The sequence below is a fragment of the Leuciscus leuciscus genome (assembly GCF_965113295.1).
Source record: "Leuciscus leuciscus genome assembly, chromosome: 3".
In the NCBI taxonomy this organism is placed as follows: Eukaryota; Metazoa; Chordata; class Actinopteri; order Cypriniformes; family Leuciscidae; genus Leuciscus; species Leuciscus leuciscus.
In genome coordinates, this window is record NC_138727.1 from 677,557 (window position 1) to 692,556 (window position 15,000).

The 15,000-nt window shown below is 42.5% G+C and overlaps 2 protein-coding genes across 2 annotated transcripts in view; both read right to left on the bottom strand.

Moving 5' to 3' along the window:
- grtp1a (growth hormone regulated TBC protein 1a) overlaps nt 1-6,128 on the bottom strand; it is a 39,974-nt gene extending 33,846 nt beyond the window's left edge. The window contains exon 1 of the mRNA XM_082163894.1: nt 5,681-6,128. Within this exon, the coding sequence (XP_082020020.1) occupies nt 5,681-5,766 (86 nt within the window). The 5' untranslated portion in view covers nt 5,767-6,128. The remainder of the gene's footprint in view (nt 1-5,680) is intronic.
- Nucleotides 6,129-12,997: 6,869 nt separating this feature from the next.
- Nucleotides 12,998-15,000, bottom strand: part of adprhl1 (ADP-ribosylhydrolase like 1) — a 9,797-nt gene continuing 7,794 nt past the window's right edge. The window contains exons 6-7 of the mRNA XM_082163898.1: nt 14,549-14,681; nt 12,998-13,706 (exon numbers count right to left, since the gene is read on the bottom strand). Of these exons, the coding sequence (XP_082020024.1) occupies nt 13,549-13,706; nt 14,549-14,681 (291 nt within the window). The 3' untranslated portion in view covers nt 12,998-13,548. The remainder of the gene's footprint in view (nt 13,707-14,548; nt 14,682-15,000) is intronic.

The following is a 15,000-nucleotide window of genomic DNA, read 5'->3' on the forward strand; positions in this document are numbered from 1 at the left end:
TGGTGCTGCTCGGCACATTAATGCGCAGCTGAGGCTGATTGTGTAGTGTGGTATAGTGTATACTGTAGTTACAGTAGTGTAGTACAGTGTAGTTACAGTAGTGTAGTATAGTGTAGTGTGTAGTGTAGTATAGTGTAGTATAGTATAGTGTAGTGTAGTGTGCAGTACCTGGCCGCTCTCTCTCTGGCGCTGCTCGGCACATTAATGCGCAGCTGAGGCTGATTGTGTAGTGTAGTGTGGTATAGTGTGTACTGTAGTTACAGTAGTGTAGTATAGTATAGTGTGTAGTGTAGTGTAGTGTAGTGTAGTATAGTGTAGTGTAGTGTAGTGTAGTATAGTGTGCAGTACCTGGCCGCTCTCTCTCTGGCGCTGCTCGGCACATTAATGCGCAGCTGAGGCTGATTGTGTAGTGTAGTGTGGTATAGTGTGTACTGTAGTTACAGTAGTGTAGTATAGTGTAGTATAGTGTAGTGTGTAGTGTAGTGTAGTGTAGTGTAGTGTGCAGTACCTGGCCGCTCTCTCTCTGGTGCTGCTCGGCACATTAATGCGCAGCTGAGGCTGATTGTGTAGTGTAGTGTGGTATAGTGTGTACTGTAGTTACAGTAGTGTAGTATAGTGTAGTGTAGTATAGTGTAGTATAGTGTAGTGTGCAGTACCTGGCCGCTCTCTCTCTGGCGCTGCTTGGCACATTAATGCGCAGCTGAGGCTGATTGTGTAGTGTAGTGTGGTATAGTGTGTACTGTAGTTACAGTAGTGTAGTATAGTGTAGTATAGTGTAGTGTGCAGTATAGTGTAGTGTGCAGTATAGTATAGTGTGTAGTATAGTATAGTGTAGTATAGTATAGTGTGTAGTGTAGTGTATAGTATAGTGTAGTATAGTATAGTGTATTATAGTGTAGTGTAGTATAGTGTAGTGTAGTGTGCAGTATAGTATAGTGTGTAGTGTAGTATAGTGTAGTATAGTATGTGTAGTGTAGTGTAGTATAGTATAGTGTAGTGTAGTATAGTGTGCAGTACCTGGCCGCTCGCTCTCTGGTGCTGCTCGGCACATTAATGCGCAGCTGAGGCTGATTGTGTAGTGTAGTGTGGTATAGTGTGTACTGTAGTTACAGTAGTGTAGTATAGTGTAGTGTGTAGTGTAGTGTAGTGTAGTGTAGTATAGTGTGCAGTACCTGGCCGCTCGCTCTCTGGTGCTGCTCGGCACATTAATGCGCAGCTGAGGCTGATTGTGTAGTGTAGTGTGGTATAGTGTGTACTGTAGTTACAGTAGTGTAGTGTAGTGTGTAGTGTAGTGTAGTGTAGTGTGTAGTATAGTATAGTGTAGTGTGCAGTACCTGGCCGCTCTCTCTCTGGCGCTGCTCGGCACATTAATGCGCAGCTGAGGCTGATTGTGTAGTGTAGTGTGGTATAGTGTGTACTGTAGTTACAGTAATGTAGTATAGTGTAGTATAGTATAGTGTAGTGTGCAGTACCTGGCCGCTCTCTCTCTGGCGCTGCTCGGCACATTAATGCGCAGCTGAGGCTGATTGTGTAGTGTAGTGTGGTATAGTGTATACTGTAGTTACAGTAGTGTAGTATAGTGTAGTGTGTAGTGTAGTATAGTGTAGTATAGTATAGTGTAGTGTGCAGTACCTGGCCGCTCTCTCTCTGGCGCTGCTCGGCACATTAATGCGCAGCTGAGGCTGATTGTGTAGTGTAGTGTGGTATAGTGTATACTGTAGTTACAGTAGTGTAGTATAGTATAGTGTGTAGTGTAGTGTAGTATAGTGTAGTGTAGTGTAGTATAGTGTGCAGTACCTGGCCGCTCTCTCTCTGGTGCTGCTCGGCACATTAATGCGCAGCTGAGGCTGATTGTGTAGTGTAGTGTGGTATAGTGTGTACTGTAGTTACAGTAGTGTAGTATAGTGTAGTGTGTAGTGTAGTGTAGTGTGTAGTGTAGTGTAGTATAGTATAGTGTGTAGTGTAGTGTAGTGTGGTAAAGTGTGTACTGTAGTTACAGTAGTGTAGTATAGTGTAGTGTGTAGTGTAGTGTAGTGTAGTATAGTGTGCAATACCTGGCCGCTCGCTCTCTGGTGCTGCTCGGCACATTAATGCGCAGCTGAGGCTGATTGTGTAGTGTAGTGTGGTATAGTGTGTACTGTAGTTACAGTAGTGTAGTATAGTATAGTGTGTAGTGTATTGTAGTATAGTGTAGTGTAGTGTAGTGTAGTATAGTGTGCAGTACCTGGCCGCTCGCTCTCTGGTGCTGCATGGCACATTAATGCGCAGCTGAGGCTGATTGTGTAGTGTAGTGTGGTATAGTGTGTACTGTAGTTACAGTAGTGTAGTATAGTATAGTGTGTAGTGTATTGTAGTATAGTGTAGTGTAGTGTAGTGTAGTATAGTGTGCAGTACCTGGCCGCTCGCTCTCTGGTGCTGCTCGGCACATTAATGCGCAGCTGAGGCTGATTGTGTAGTGTAGTGTGGTATAGTGTGTACTGTAGTTACAGTAATGTAGTATAGTGTAGTATAGTATAGTGTAGTGTGCAGTACCTGGCCGCTCTCTCTCTGGCGCTGCTCGGCACATTAATGCGCAGCTGAGGCTGATTGTGTAGTGTAGTGTGGTATAGTGTATACTGTAGTTACAGTAGTGTAGTATAGTGTAGTGTGTAGTGTGTAGTGTAGTATAGTGTAGTATAGTATAGTGTAGTGTGCAGTACCTGGCCGCTCTCTCTCTGGCGCTGCTCGGCACATTAATGCGCAGCTGAGGCTGATTGTGTAGTGTAGTGTGGTATAGTGTATACTGTAGTTACAGTAGTGTAGTATAGTATAGTGTGTAGTGTAGTGTAGTATAGTGTAGTGTAGTGTAGTATAGTGTGCAGTACCTGGCCGCTCTCTCTCTGGTGCTGCTCGGCACATTAATGCGCAGCTGAGGCTGATTGTGTAGTGTAGTGTGGTATAGTGTGTACTGTAGTTACAGTAGTGTAGTATAGTGTAGTGTGTAGTGTAGTGTAGTGTGTAGTGTAGTGTAGTATAGTATAGTGTGTAGTGTAGTGTAGTGTGGTAAAGTGTGTACTGTAGTTACAGTAGTGTAGTATAGTGTAGTGTGTAGTGTAGTGTAGTGTAGTATAGTGTGCAATACCTGGCCGCTCGCTCTCTGGTGCTGCTCGGCACATTAATGCGCAGCTGAGGCTGATTGTGTAGTGTAGTGTGGTATAGTGTGTACTGTAGTTACAGTAGTGTAGTATAGTATAGTGTGTAGTGTATTTTAGTATAGTGTAGTGTAGTGTAGTGTAGTATAGTGTGCAGTACCTGGCCGCTCGCTCTCTGGTGCTGCTCGGCACATTAATGCGCAGCTGAGGCTGATTGTGTAGTGTAGTGTGGTATAGTGTGTACTGTAGTTACAGTAGTGTAGTGTAGTGTAGTGTAGTGTAGTGTGTAGTGTAGTGTAGTGTAGTGTAGTGTGTAGTATAGTATAGTGTAGTGTGCAGTACCTGGCCGCTCTCTCTCTGGCGCTGCTCGGCACATTAATGCGCAGCTGAGGCTGATTGTGTAGTGTAGTGTGGTAAAGTGTGTACTGTAGTTACAGTAATGTAGTATAGTGTAGTGTGTAGTGTAGTATAGTGTAGTATAGTATAGTGTAGTGTGCAGTACCTGGCCGCTCTCTCTCTGGCGCTGCTCGGCACATTAATGCGCAGCTGAGGCTGATTGTGTAGTGTAGTGTGGTATAGTGTATACTGTAGTTACAGTAGTGTAGTATAGTGTAGTGTGTAGTGTAGTATAGTGTAGTATAGTATAGTGTAGTGTGCAGTACCTGGCCGCTCTCTCTCTGGCGCTGCTCGGCACATTAATGCGCAGCTGAGGCTGATTGTGTAGTGTAGTGTGGTATAGTGTATACTGTAGTTACAGTAGTGTAGTATAGTATAGTGTGTAGTGTAGTGTAGTATAGTGTAGTGTAGTGTAGTGTAGTATAGTGTGCAGTACCTGGCCGCTCTCTCTCTGGTGCTGCTCGGCACATTAATGCGCAGCTGAGGCTGATTGTGTAGTGTAGTGTGGTATAGTGTGTACTGTAGTTACAGTAGTGTAGTATAGTGTAGTGTGTTGTGTAGTGTAGTGTGTAGTGTAGTGTAGTGTAGTGTAGTATAGTATAGTGTGTAGTGTAGTGTAGTGTAGTGTGGTAAAGTGTGTACTGTAGTTACAGTAGTGTAGTATAGTGTAGTGTGTAGTGTAGTGTAGTGTAGTGTAGTATAGTGTGCAATACCTGGCCGCTCTCTCTCTGGCGCTGCTCGGCACATTAATGCGCAGCTGAGGCTGATTGTGTAGTGTAGTGTGGTATAGTGTGTACTGTAGTTACAGTAGTGTAGTATAGTATAGTGTGTAGTGTATTGTAGTATAGTGTAGTGTAGTGTAGTGTAGTATAGTGTGCAGTACCTGGCCGCTCGCTCTCTGGTGCTGCTCGGCACATTAATGCGCAGCTGAGGCTGATTGTGTAGTGTAGTGTGGTATAGTGTGTACTGTAGTTACAGTAGTGTAGTATAGTGTAGTGTGTAGTGTAGTGTAGTGTAGTATAGTGTAGTGTAGTGTGGTATAGTGTGTACTGTAGTTACAGTAGTGTAGTATAGTGTAGTGTGTAGTGTAGTGTAGTGTAGTGTAGTGTAGTGTGTAGTGTAGTGTAGTGTAGTGTAGTGTGTAGTGTAGTGTAGTATAGTATAGTGTAGTGTGCAGTACCTGGCCGCTCCCTCTCTGGTGCTGCTCGGCACATTAATGCGCAGCTGCGGCTGATTGTGTAGTGTAGTGTGGTATAGTGTGTACTGTAGTTGCAGTAGTGTAGTATAGTATAGTGTGTAGTATAGTATAGTATAGTGTAGTGTGCAGTACCTGGCCGCTCTCTCTCTGGCGCTGCTCGGCACATTAATGCGCAGCTGAGGCTGATTGTGTAGAGTAGTGTGGTATAGTGTGTACTGTAGTTGCAGTAGTGTAGTATAGTATAGTGTGTAGTGTAGTGTGTAGTGTAGTGTAGTGTAGTGTAGTGTGCAGTACCTGGCCGCTCTCTCTCTGGCGCTGCTTGGCACATTAATGCGCAGCTGAGGCTGATTGTGTAGTGTAGTGTGGTATAGTGTAGTGTAGTGTAGTGTAGTATAGTGTGCAGTACCTGGCCGCTCGCTCTCTGGTGCTGCTCGGCACATTAATGCGCAGCTGAGGCTGATTGTGTAGTGTAGTGTGGTATAGTGTGTACTGTAGTTACAGTAGTGTAGTGTAGTATAGTATAGTATAGTATAGTATAGTGTAGTGTGCAGTACCTGGCCGCTCTCTCTCTGGCGCTGCTCGGCACATTAATGCGCAGCTGAGGCTGATTGTGTAGTGTAGTGTGGTATAGTGTGTACTGTAGTATAGTGTAGTGTAGTGTAGTATAGTGTAGTGTGCAGTACCTGGCCGCTCTCTCTCTGGCGCTGCTCGGCACATTAATGCGCAGCTGAGGCTGATTGTGTTGTGTAGTGTGTAGTGTAGTGTAGTATAGTGTAGTGTAGTGTAGTATAGTGTGCAGTACCTGGCCGCTCGCTCTCTGGTGCTGCTCGGCACATTAATGCGCAGCTGAGGCTGATTGTGTAGTGTAGTGTGGTATAGTGTGTACTGTAGTTACAGTAGTGTAGTATAGTGTAGTGTAGTGTAGTGTAGTATAGTATAGTGTAGTGTGCAGTACCTGGCCGCTCTCTCCCTGGCGCTGCTCGGCACATTAATGCGCAGCTGCGGCTGATTGGAGCTCCGCGTCCCGTTGCGCGTCTCCATGATCAGTGGTCGTGATCCTCAGACTCAGAGCTCCGGGACTCCATTCACAGCAGATCCGTAGCGCTCATGGACACGGCTGATACCCTTCTCTCCAGACGCGACGCAAATGACTCTCTCCCGCGCGTCACGCAAGCCAAACTTTCCCCACGCCACAGTAATGGCCCCTGTCTTCTCCCGCGGGACAGAGAGCCGCGGATCAGATCAACCTGTCGCGCGCGCCGGTAATAACAGCCGCACTGAGCAACAACACTCCAACTTTATCAAAGCACTCTTGACTTGTAGTTGGTGTTTTAAACGCGCGTTTGGTCGCCGGGCGCGCGCATCATCCACGCCGAACACTTTGCCAAGCAACACGATTAATTTCTCCAGGGAGCTCAAGTGCGCACGTCAATCAAACCGAGGGGCGGGACTATGCGCTCAAAGACCACGCCTCTCGCCACGCAATCTCTCACCCCAGTGCAGAGGGGGCGGGGCTTTGTGCGCAACGGTCACGCCTCTTCGTCCCCAAATGTTTTTTAGGAAAATTCAGAGGAGCGACTAAAACAAAAGACTCTTGTGTGAGTTTGTCTGTAAGCAGCAGCTCCCGCGTGAGAGAACAGGTGACTGCAAGTTTACTGACAAAAAAAGACCTTGGATGTATTGCTTCAATCAGTTTTTAATCTTTTAGACCCCAAAATATGATCATCATCGCCAGCTATCCTTTATAAACACTGAAAAATCAATATTATAAATCTAAAATTAATTTATATTAGGCTATATTATTATATTTTTTTCAATTCACTATAGTAATGTACAGTTAAATGTATTGTATTTATATTATTCAAAATGATTTATATAATTATACATTATTTATACATTAATTGAATCTAATATATTAATAACTAATAATTTTTATATATTTTATTTATTTATTTAAATGTAATTTATGTACCTATTTAGTCTGATCTTATTGTTTATTTATTTATTTAATTTTTTTTACAGGTTTTGGACACATTTTAATCACACTGACATTGAAATAAACAAGGTTTTTGAAAAATATCATGTATTAAATAACAAAAAAAAGGTAAAGACAAGTGTCTTGATTATTGGCCCCTGTGTATATTACAGTAGCCTACCACGGTATTACAGTCTGTATCGTGGCCACTACAGTTAAAGTGAGTCTGCTGGCCATTATAAAGCTTCAGTATAAATAAGAGACTGTATTCTTCTGCTGGTTTGATCAGGTTGATTGTGTCTGTGCTGTTTCTGTCCTGGTAAATCCCGCTGATCCGGGTCCAGTTGTGGCCGGTGAACTGAGTGGATTATCCACAGACATTTGATTATTCCAGGAACACAGACGCCCTGTTTCCGAAGGCTTGTTTTCGTTGAACTGACGGATGATTTACTGTGTTTTGAGATGTAAATCTGCTGTTATTAAAGTGCCTGTCTAGTCTATTCTGGTCAGTATGAACCGGCTGAAACGAGTTCTACATCCAGCATATCCAGCATATGCAGCATCTTAAACTAGTGGCGAACTAATCCTGATCAGATTAACTGGAACACATGCTGTGATCTGACAGATGAGATGAACAGCGGATATAAAGCAGTGTTGGTCACGTGACTCTCCTGAGGCCTGACGCACCTTTATTGTGATCGGGGTGTGTCTGTGTTCATAGAGTTTAACCCGTTTTACACGCTCATATAAGAGACGTTGATCATGACTGAATGTGTTCTTGGTGGTTTAGATTTGGGGCCTGTTAGTTCACTTTACTATCTACTAATCCAAACTCCTTTTTAGTTTTATTTCGTTTTCCTACGACATCAGTGAACAGGAGGAATCTGAGGAACAGAATCTCTAACGTGAACTGGAAAACCCCAGAACTCGCGCAGACCAGAGTGTGTTTCTGTGGCGTCAGGGTTTTGCATTGTTTAAAATAAACACAGGTGGATTTGCATGAGCCCCACAGACGCTGTTTAGTGTATGAAATGTTTGGTGTGTAGACATAAACTACAGCTGCTAGTTTCTAACATAGATATTATATGGTTTCTAAGATGAGATCATGATTCTTCTGAACGAACAACTAAACAAAATAACCTCATTTACTAGAGCTTCTGACAAAATGGTAATTGCTGCAGTCTATTTAAAATGTTTAATTTATCTAAATTACTTAAAAAGTTAAAAAAAATCATGAATGATTCAATGACTCACATAAATCACTTGTTTCATTACTGGATGAATCAGCGTTTTTGAACAAATCTCTTGAATGATTCAATGACAAATAATTTTTTTTAACAGTCTCTTCGGAATGTTTATTTGATCTGAATGAATTATTTAAAAAAGGTTGAATGAATGATTCAATGACTAACTTATAAATACTTGCTTCATTACTGGATGAATCAGCGTTTTTGTAGCCACTTGTTGCCACCTACTGGTGTAACAATGTAATCGATATAACAGGCGAAGCGTCATGTTACTTTCAAGCGGTGATTTACTCTATTTTGATCGCTACCGTAGACATCAGTGTTTATTTCCGAACTATTATCTTTTATCCCAGTACTTCAGTGATAATAAGAGTATTTGAAACAGAAATAGTGATACATGATAACTGCTTTTTCTGGGTCAAATGCAGATCTGAACGTTCGATGTGATCGTACTTGTCGAATCATTGTCATTTAGCAATTGTGTGGGTGTTTGAATCGAGGTCACGATCTTTAAACGATTAATCGTCCAGCTCTAAAAGTGCGTTCACACCAATGACGATAAAGATAACGGCACAGAGGAACGAGATTTTTGAAAACATTTTCAGAACGACTTTGTTTTTCCGCTGATGAACGATAAAAACATTGACAGCCAATCAGAATCCATCCTGCTCTAAAGAGCTCGAGCTTTTAAAGCGACAGACGATAAATAAACAGAGCGATATTGTGCGTTAGTGTACTAAAAACGTAAAACTTTCTATGCGTTTTGGTCGTTCGTTTACACGACAACGGCGTTTTGAGGGCCTGAAAACGCAAACTTTTGAAAACCAGTTTCAAAGTGCACGTTTTTGAAAACTGCGTATTACGTGTCCAGTATAGTGTTTCATCGCCATCTACTGGCCTGGCAGCAGAATACTGCGTTTTTAATCGTTTTCACAGATCTGTTTTGGGGATCGTTTTGATAATGGTGTCGTCTGTACGCGAAAAACTCAAAGGAAAATCTTCTCCGTTTTAAGCATATCGTTGTTGTTTAAACGTACGTACCCATAGTTATTGTTCTGGGTGTGAACGTGCCTTAATCCCAGCTAACAAATATATGTTCTTAGAAGGTTTTGCAAACGTTCCCATTAAGTTCTGAAAACGTTATTTGTGAATCTTTTCTTAACATTCAAAACATCCAGTTTTGAAAACGTTATATAAAACGTTAAGGGAATGTTTTCTCTATTTTATCATCATTCAACATTATGGGAATGTTACTTTTGAATGTTCTCTGAACGTAGAAGTAGCTTTTAAAAACGTTAGACGAACATCCAACAAAATTTTCAGAAAAACGTTCCATGAACGATGTATAAATAATGTTTTTGTGCTAACGTTTTGAAGACGTTTGAGAAAGTTTGTTCATAGCTTTGAGAGAACCTTGCCAGAACATTATGACTTATGTAACATAGAAAGTTTATATTTTTGGTATAATAAACATCAAATGCATGTAAGAGTCTTCAGAAGTTGAAGGTGTCGGTGAAGCGGATGGTTTTCGGGATGTAGGTGCGTCTCACTGAAGGGTCGCAGTAGTTGATGCTCCTGTACTTCGCTATTTCTCCCGTTGGAGGATGACATGCGTTCTCCTCATTCATTCTTTCTGAATGCTCTTCTGAACGCTCTCCTGAACGCTCTCCTGAACGCTCTTCTGAACGCTCTCCTGAACGCTCTCCTGAACGCTCTTCTGAACGCTCTCCTGAACGCTCTCCTGAACGCTCTCCTGAACGCTCTCCTGAACGCTCTCCTAATCGCTCTCCTGAAGGCTCTTCTGAACGCTCTCCTGAACGCTCTCCTGAACGCCCTTCTGAACGCTCTGCTGAACACTCTGCTGAACGCCCTTCTGAACGCCCTTCTGAACGCTCTCCTGAACGCTCTCCTGAAGGCTCTCCTGAAGGCTCTCCTGAAGGCTCTTCTGAATGCTCTTCTGAATGCTCTTCTGAACGCTCTTCTGAACGCTCTCCTGAACGCTCTTCTGAACGCTCTTCTGAACGCTCTGCTGAACGCTCTGCTGAACGCTCTCCTGAACGCCCTTCTGAAGGCTCTTCTGAAGGCTCTTCTGAAGGCTCTTCTGAAGGCTCTTCTGAACGCTCTCCTGAATGCTCTTCTGAACGCTCTTCTGAACGCTCTCCTGAACGCTCTTCTGAACGCTCTGCTGAATGCTCTCCTGAACGCCCTTCTGAAGGCTCTTCTGAAGGCTCTTCTGAAGGCTCTTCTGAACGCTCTCCTGAACGCTCTTCTGAACGCTCTGCTGAATGCTCTCCTGAACGCCCTTCTGAAGGCTCTCCTGAAGGCTCTTCTGAAGGCTCTTCTGAAGGCTCTTCTGAAGGCTCTTCTGAACGGTCTTCTGAACGCTCTTCTGAACGCTCTCCTGAACGCTCTTCTGAACGCTCTTCTGAACGCTCTGCTGAATGCTCTCCTGAACGCCCTTCTGAACGCCCTTCTGAACGCTCTCCTGAACGCTCTTCTGAACGCTCTTCTGAACGCTCTCCTGAACGCTCTTCTGAACGCTCTCCTGAACGCTCTTCTGAACGCTCTTCTGAACGCTCTGCTGAATGCTCTCCTGAACGCCCTTCTGAAGGCTCTTCTGAAGGCTCTTCTGAAGGCTCTTCTGAACGCTCTCCTGAACGCTCTTCTGAACGCTCTGCTGAATGCTCTCCTGAACGCCCTTCTGAAGGCTCTCCTGAAGGCTCTTCTGAAGGCTCTTCTGAAGGCTCTTCTGAAGGCTCTTCTGAACGGTCTTCTGAACGCTCTTCTGAACGCTCTCCTGAACGCTCTTCTGAACGCTCTTCTGAACGCTCTGCTGAATGCTCTCCTGAACGCCCTTCTGAACGCTCTCCTGAACGCTCTTCTGAACGCTCTTCTGAACGCTCTGCTGAATGCTCTTCTGAACGCCCTTCTGAACGCTCTCCTGAACGCTCTCCTGAAGGCTCTCCTGAACGCTCTTCTGAACGCTCTTCTGAACGCTCTTCTGAACGCTCTTCTGAACGCTCTTCTGAAGGTTCTTCTGAACGCTCTCCTGAACGCTCTTCTGAATGCTCTTCTGATGAACGTTCCTGCTTGTGTTCTGAGGTTGTGACTTGCGGCAGATCTTCTCCTGGCTCCTGTAGGACCTGTGTGCACGTTTCTAAAGTCTCTCCCAGAGGTTTCGTTGAGTAAGTCCAAACCTCAGGATTCAGGAGCCATCTCTCACTCATCTCTGGGCTGAAGGCCTCACTCAGGTCCTGTGCTCCTGTTTGACGTCTGTGTTGCTTCAGTACATCAGACACATGATTTGATTTGCTGTTGCGTTTCTTAATCTTGTGTTTTGAATGGTTTAGAGTCTCGAACGCTTTGATGATGCTGCTTAACGTGCTTGTGTTTCGCGTGTGTGTTCGTTTCTTTGCGTCCTTCTTCTCCGCCACTGCTGCAAATCTGTCCAGCACCTCCTGAACCCGGGAGGCTTTTCTCTTCATCCCAGGTCTTGAATTGGCTCTCATCCCGTTTACGTCTGTAATGTGATGTTCTCTGTTCTTCAGAGATCCCACTTCTCGTCTGCGGGAGACCACCGGCTTCGGTTCGCTCTTCAGGAACCTGGAGCGCAGGAGCTGGAAGCAGGAGAGACGAGGAGCGGCTCGCGCTGGAGGAGAATCTGGATGTTCCCGGGTCTGGAAAAGCAAAAGATCCTCCAGGATCGTCCTGATCTCCGGAAGCGTTGAACGATCCAGGATCAGCCGCTTCACGATTCGCCAGTCCAGCACCGAGACGACGGAGGACGAGCAGCCGTCTCTCTGAGATCTGTGGAGTAAAAGTGTGTTTCTGTGGAGCCACATATTTTAGTAATCATCATCAGGTGCCAATCAAAAGCTGAAACACCTGTTCTGAACACTGCACTACCATGAAGACGGTACTTTAAATACGTGTAGCAGCTCAATTTTTGTGATATCAACTTCAAATTTGGAACACAACTTGGTGAGATGACGCACAGCTTTGATTTTCTAGCGGTTTTAAAGGCCAAATTATTTTGTGAAATATATATTTTTATAAAATAAAAATGTTTAGTTCAGTGCATTTGCTTTACATAAAGTCAAAATTATAAGAGACACTAAGTCATTATGAGATAAAAAGACAAAATAATAAGATAATATGGCATAATTATGGCATAAAAGTAGAAAAAAAAGTTGTGAGATAAAAAAAAGTCACATTATGAGATAAAAAGTCATAATGTAAGATAAAAAATTAAGTCATAATGATAAAAAGATAAGTCATTATGAGCTAAAAAGTTAAAATTATGGGATGCAAAAAGTCCAAATATGAGATTAAAGTCATAATTAGGACAAAACAATTGTTTTTTTATGTAACAACAATTGTGACTTTTTACTGTCAATATTAATGTCCGATAAAAGTCATAATTATGACAAAAAGTCAAAATAATAGCATTTTAAGTTATAATTATATCAAAATGAGATAAAATGTCAGTGACATAAATCAAAATTATGAGATACTAAGTCATTATGAGATAAAAAAAAAACGTTGAATAGGGTAATAGAGTAATAATTATATAAAAATGTAATTATGACAAAAAATGTTCCAGGCCAAATTATTTAGTAAAATATATATTTTGTATAAAATAAAAACTTCTACAATTTTTTACACTTTAATTTTTTGAAGTGCTTTCACACATAATCTGCCGAGTTTCTTCTTTAAAAAGAGATCATTCATGAAGCACAACCATTTAGGTTCAGATCTGTGGTCAGAAAGAGGGGTGAAAGTTAACAGGTTAATACATGTGACATCATCAGCTAAAGGAAAGAGTTGTTGATGAAGCCAATTAGTCTTTAATTAAGATTCTAATGAAAGAGTTTCATGTTCAGAGAGTCAGTGATGAGCTCATACAAAACACTTCAAATTAATCTTTAATCTCTGAGTGAATGAACTGAGAGCAGTGTCAATCACTGAACTAGCCCCGCCCACCACCGCTCTGACCACACCCACTCTCCCATACACCCCTTTTAACTGGTATAATGAGAAATATTTGATATGCTAATAAACAAGAGAAACCATTTTTATTAGATTTAATGATGTTTAAACAGCCAGCCGATCATAGTCAATAAAGGATGGTAATAGTCAGAGTTTACAGCACAGGGAAGAGTTTGGCGCCACCTTCTGTCACTCGAGTCACTCAGATTTGTCAGATTATATAAGCTTTAATGTATTCACATTGGTTAACTAATTCACTAACAATGGGAAATACTTCTTAAGCATTAGCTTCAGCATTTACTAATACATTAATAAAATCAAAAGTTGTATCTGAAAATATTATTTAGTGGACCTCAGCTAAAACGAACAAACTATCCATGCATAAACTCACAGATTATTGTAACATGTTACAGATCTCAATCATTCCTTCTATTGCTTTTTAAATGTTCATGTGGGACCGCTTGCAGAAAGATCACTTTTATTATTAACTTTTGTATATTTTCCAGCCACTACACGTTTAATATAGTCATGTTGCTGAAGTCCATAAAGTGCATGACCGTGTGTTAAACTCTGTGTTAATAAGGAGGTGATGGACGGACTCAGTCCAGGTCTTTACTTCTCTACCGACGCCGCTCGGTATAATCGTCCTCCCAGATCTTCCAGCTTGTCCCTTTTGTCCAGATCCTGATAGAGTCCGACTGGAACCGGACTGATCCCGTAGAGCAAGCCGAACAGAGTTCCAGCGATCAGACCCGTCGCACTGCCCTCACCTGCAAGATCACAGTCAGTGAACCTCTACACCTTCTGATCTAAGGCATTCTGGGTAAATGACTGGCGGTCTGTATAGACAGATGGGAATTCTGGCTATTACATTCATTAAGCCTCTGGTGCTCTTCGGTACCAAACTTGGTAAAGGTTTTGGCACTTGCTATGTGAACAGAAAAAAACATGGACATGATTCGAACAGGTTAAATAGTCCTGAAAACAATAGAGGCGAGTTTCCTCTAGTGGAAGCGTTTGGTACTGCAGCCAAACATCATCTCACTGAAAGATCATTTTTTGAGATATCAAGCTTAAATTTCGAACACAACTTGTTTAGATTTATGGCTTTGATTTTCTCACAGTTTTAGAGTAATTTTTTTTTATATATATATATTTCATATATATTATAAATAATATATATATATTTGTTTTTGCACATTTTTCATAACAATAATAATTTAAGTTCACTTTTTAAAACTTTTTCCACTTCAGCAATAATCTGCCAAGTGTTGTCTTTGAAAAGAGATTAGAAGAGAGTCTGTCGCTCTCAAGCGTTCAAGATTTATGACAGTTTAAGTTTGAAATTTTCTTTTCAAGGCTGTGCTCAAAAAATGAATAAATGGATTATAAATACAGCATAAATATAATTTAGTGCCATAAAATCCCCTAAAAATGCAAAAATGCATTAAAAAACATTATCGAACTAAAATATAGCACATTAATTTCATTCAAATAAAGCAACATTTTTGATCGGCACGCGAAGAGCACCAGAGGGTTAAGAGCGCATCTAGAACTCTTAAAAGCGGAGCGCGGTCTGCATGCGACGGTGTGTGTGAGAAGAGTTCCTGACCTCCGTGGAACATGGCCCGCTTGCACAGCTCTTCCCAGCTGGAGCCGGCGCCGAGCAGAGCGTCGTACGCGATCATGGGAGCGTCGTGACCCCTGCGACCCGGACAGCCTTCAGAACTCCAGCGCTTGTACATCTGAACACACACACACACACATCAGTACTAGAACATCTGAACACACACACACACACACACATCAGTACTAGAACATCTGAACACACACACACACACACACACACACACACACATACACATACACACACACACACACACACACACACACACACACACACACACACACACACACACACACATCAGTACTAGAACATCTGAACACACACACACACACACACACACACACACACACACATCAGTACTAGAACATCTGAACACACACACACACACACACACACACACATCAGTACTAGAACATCTGAACACACACACACACACA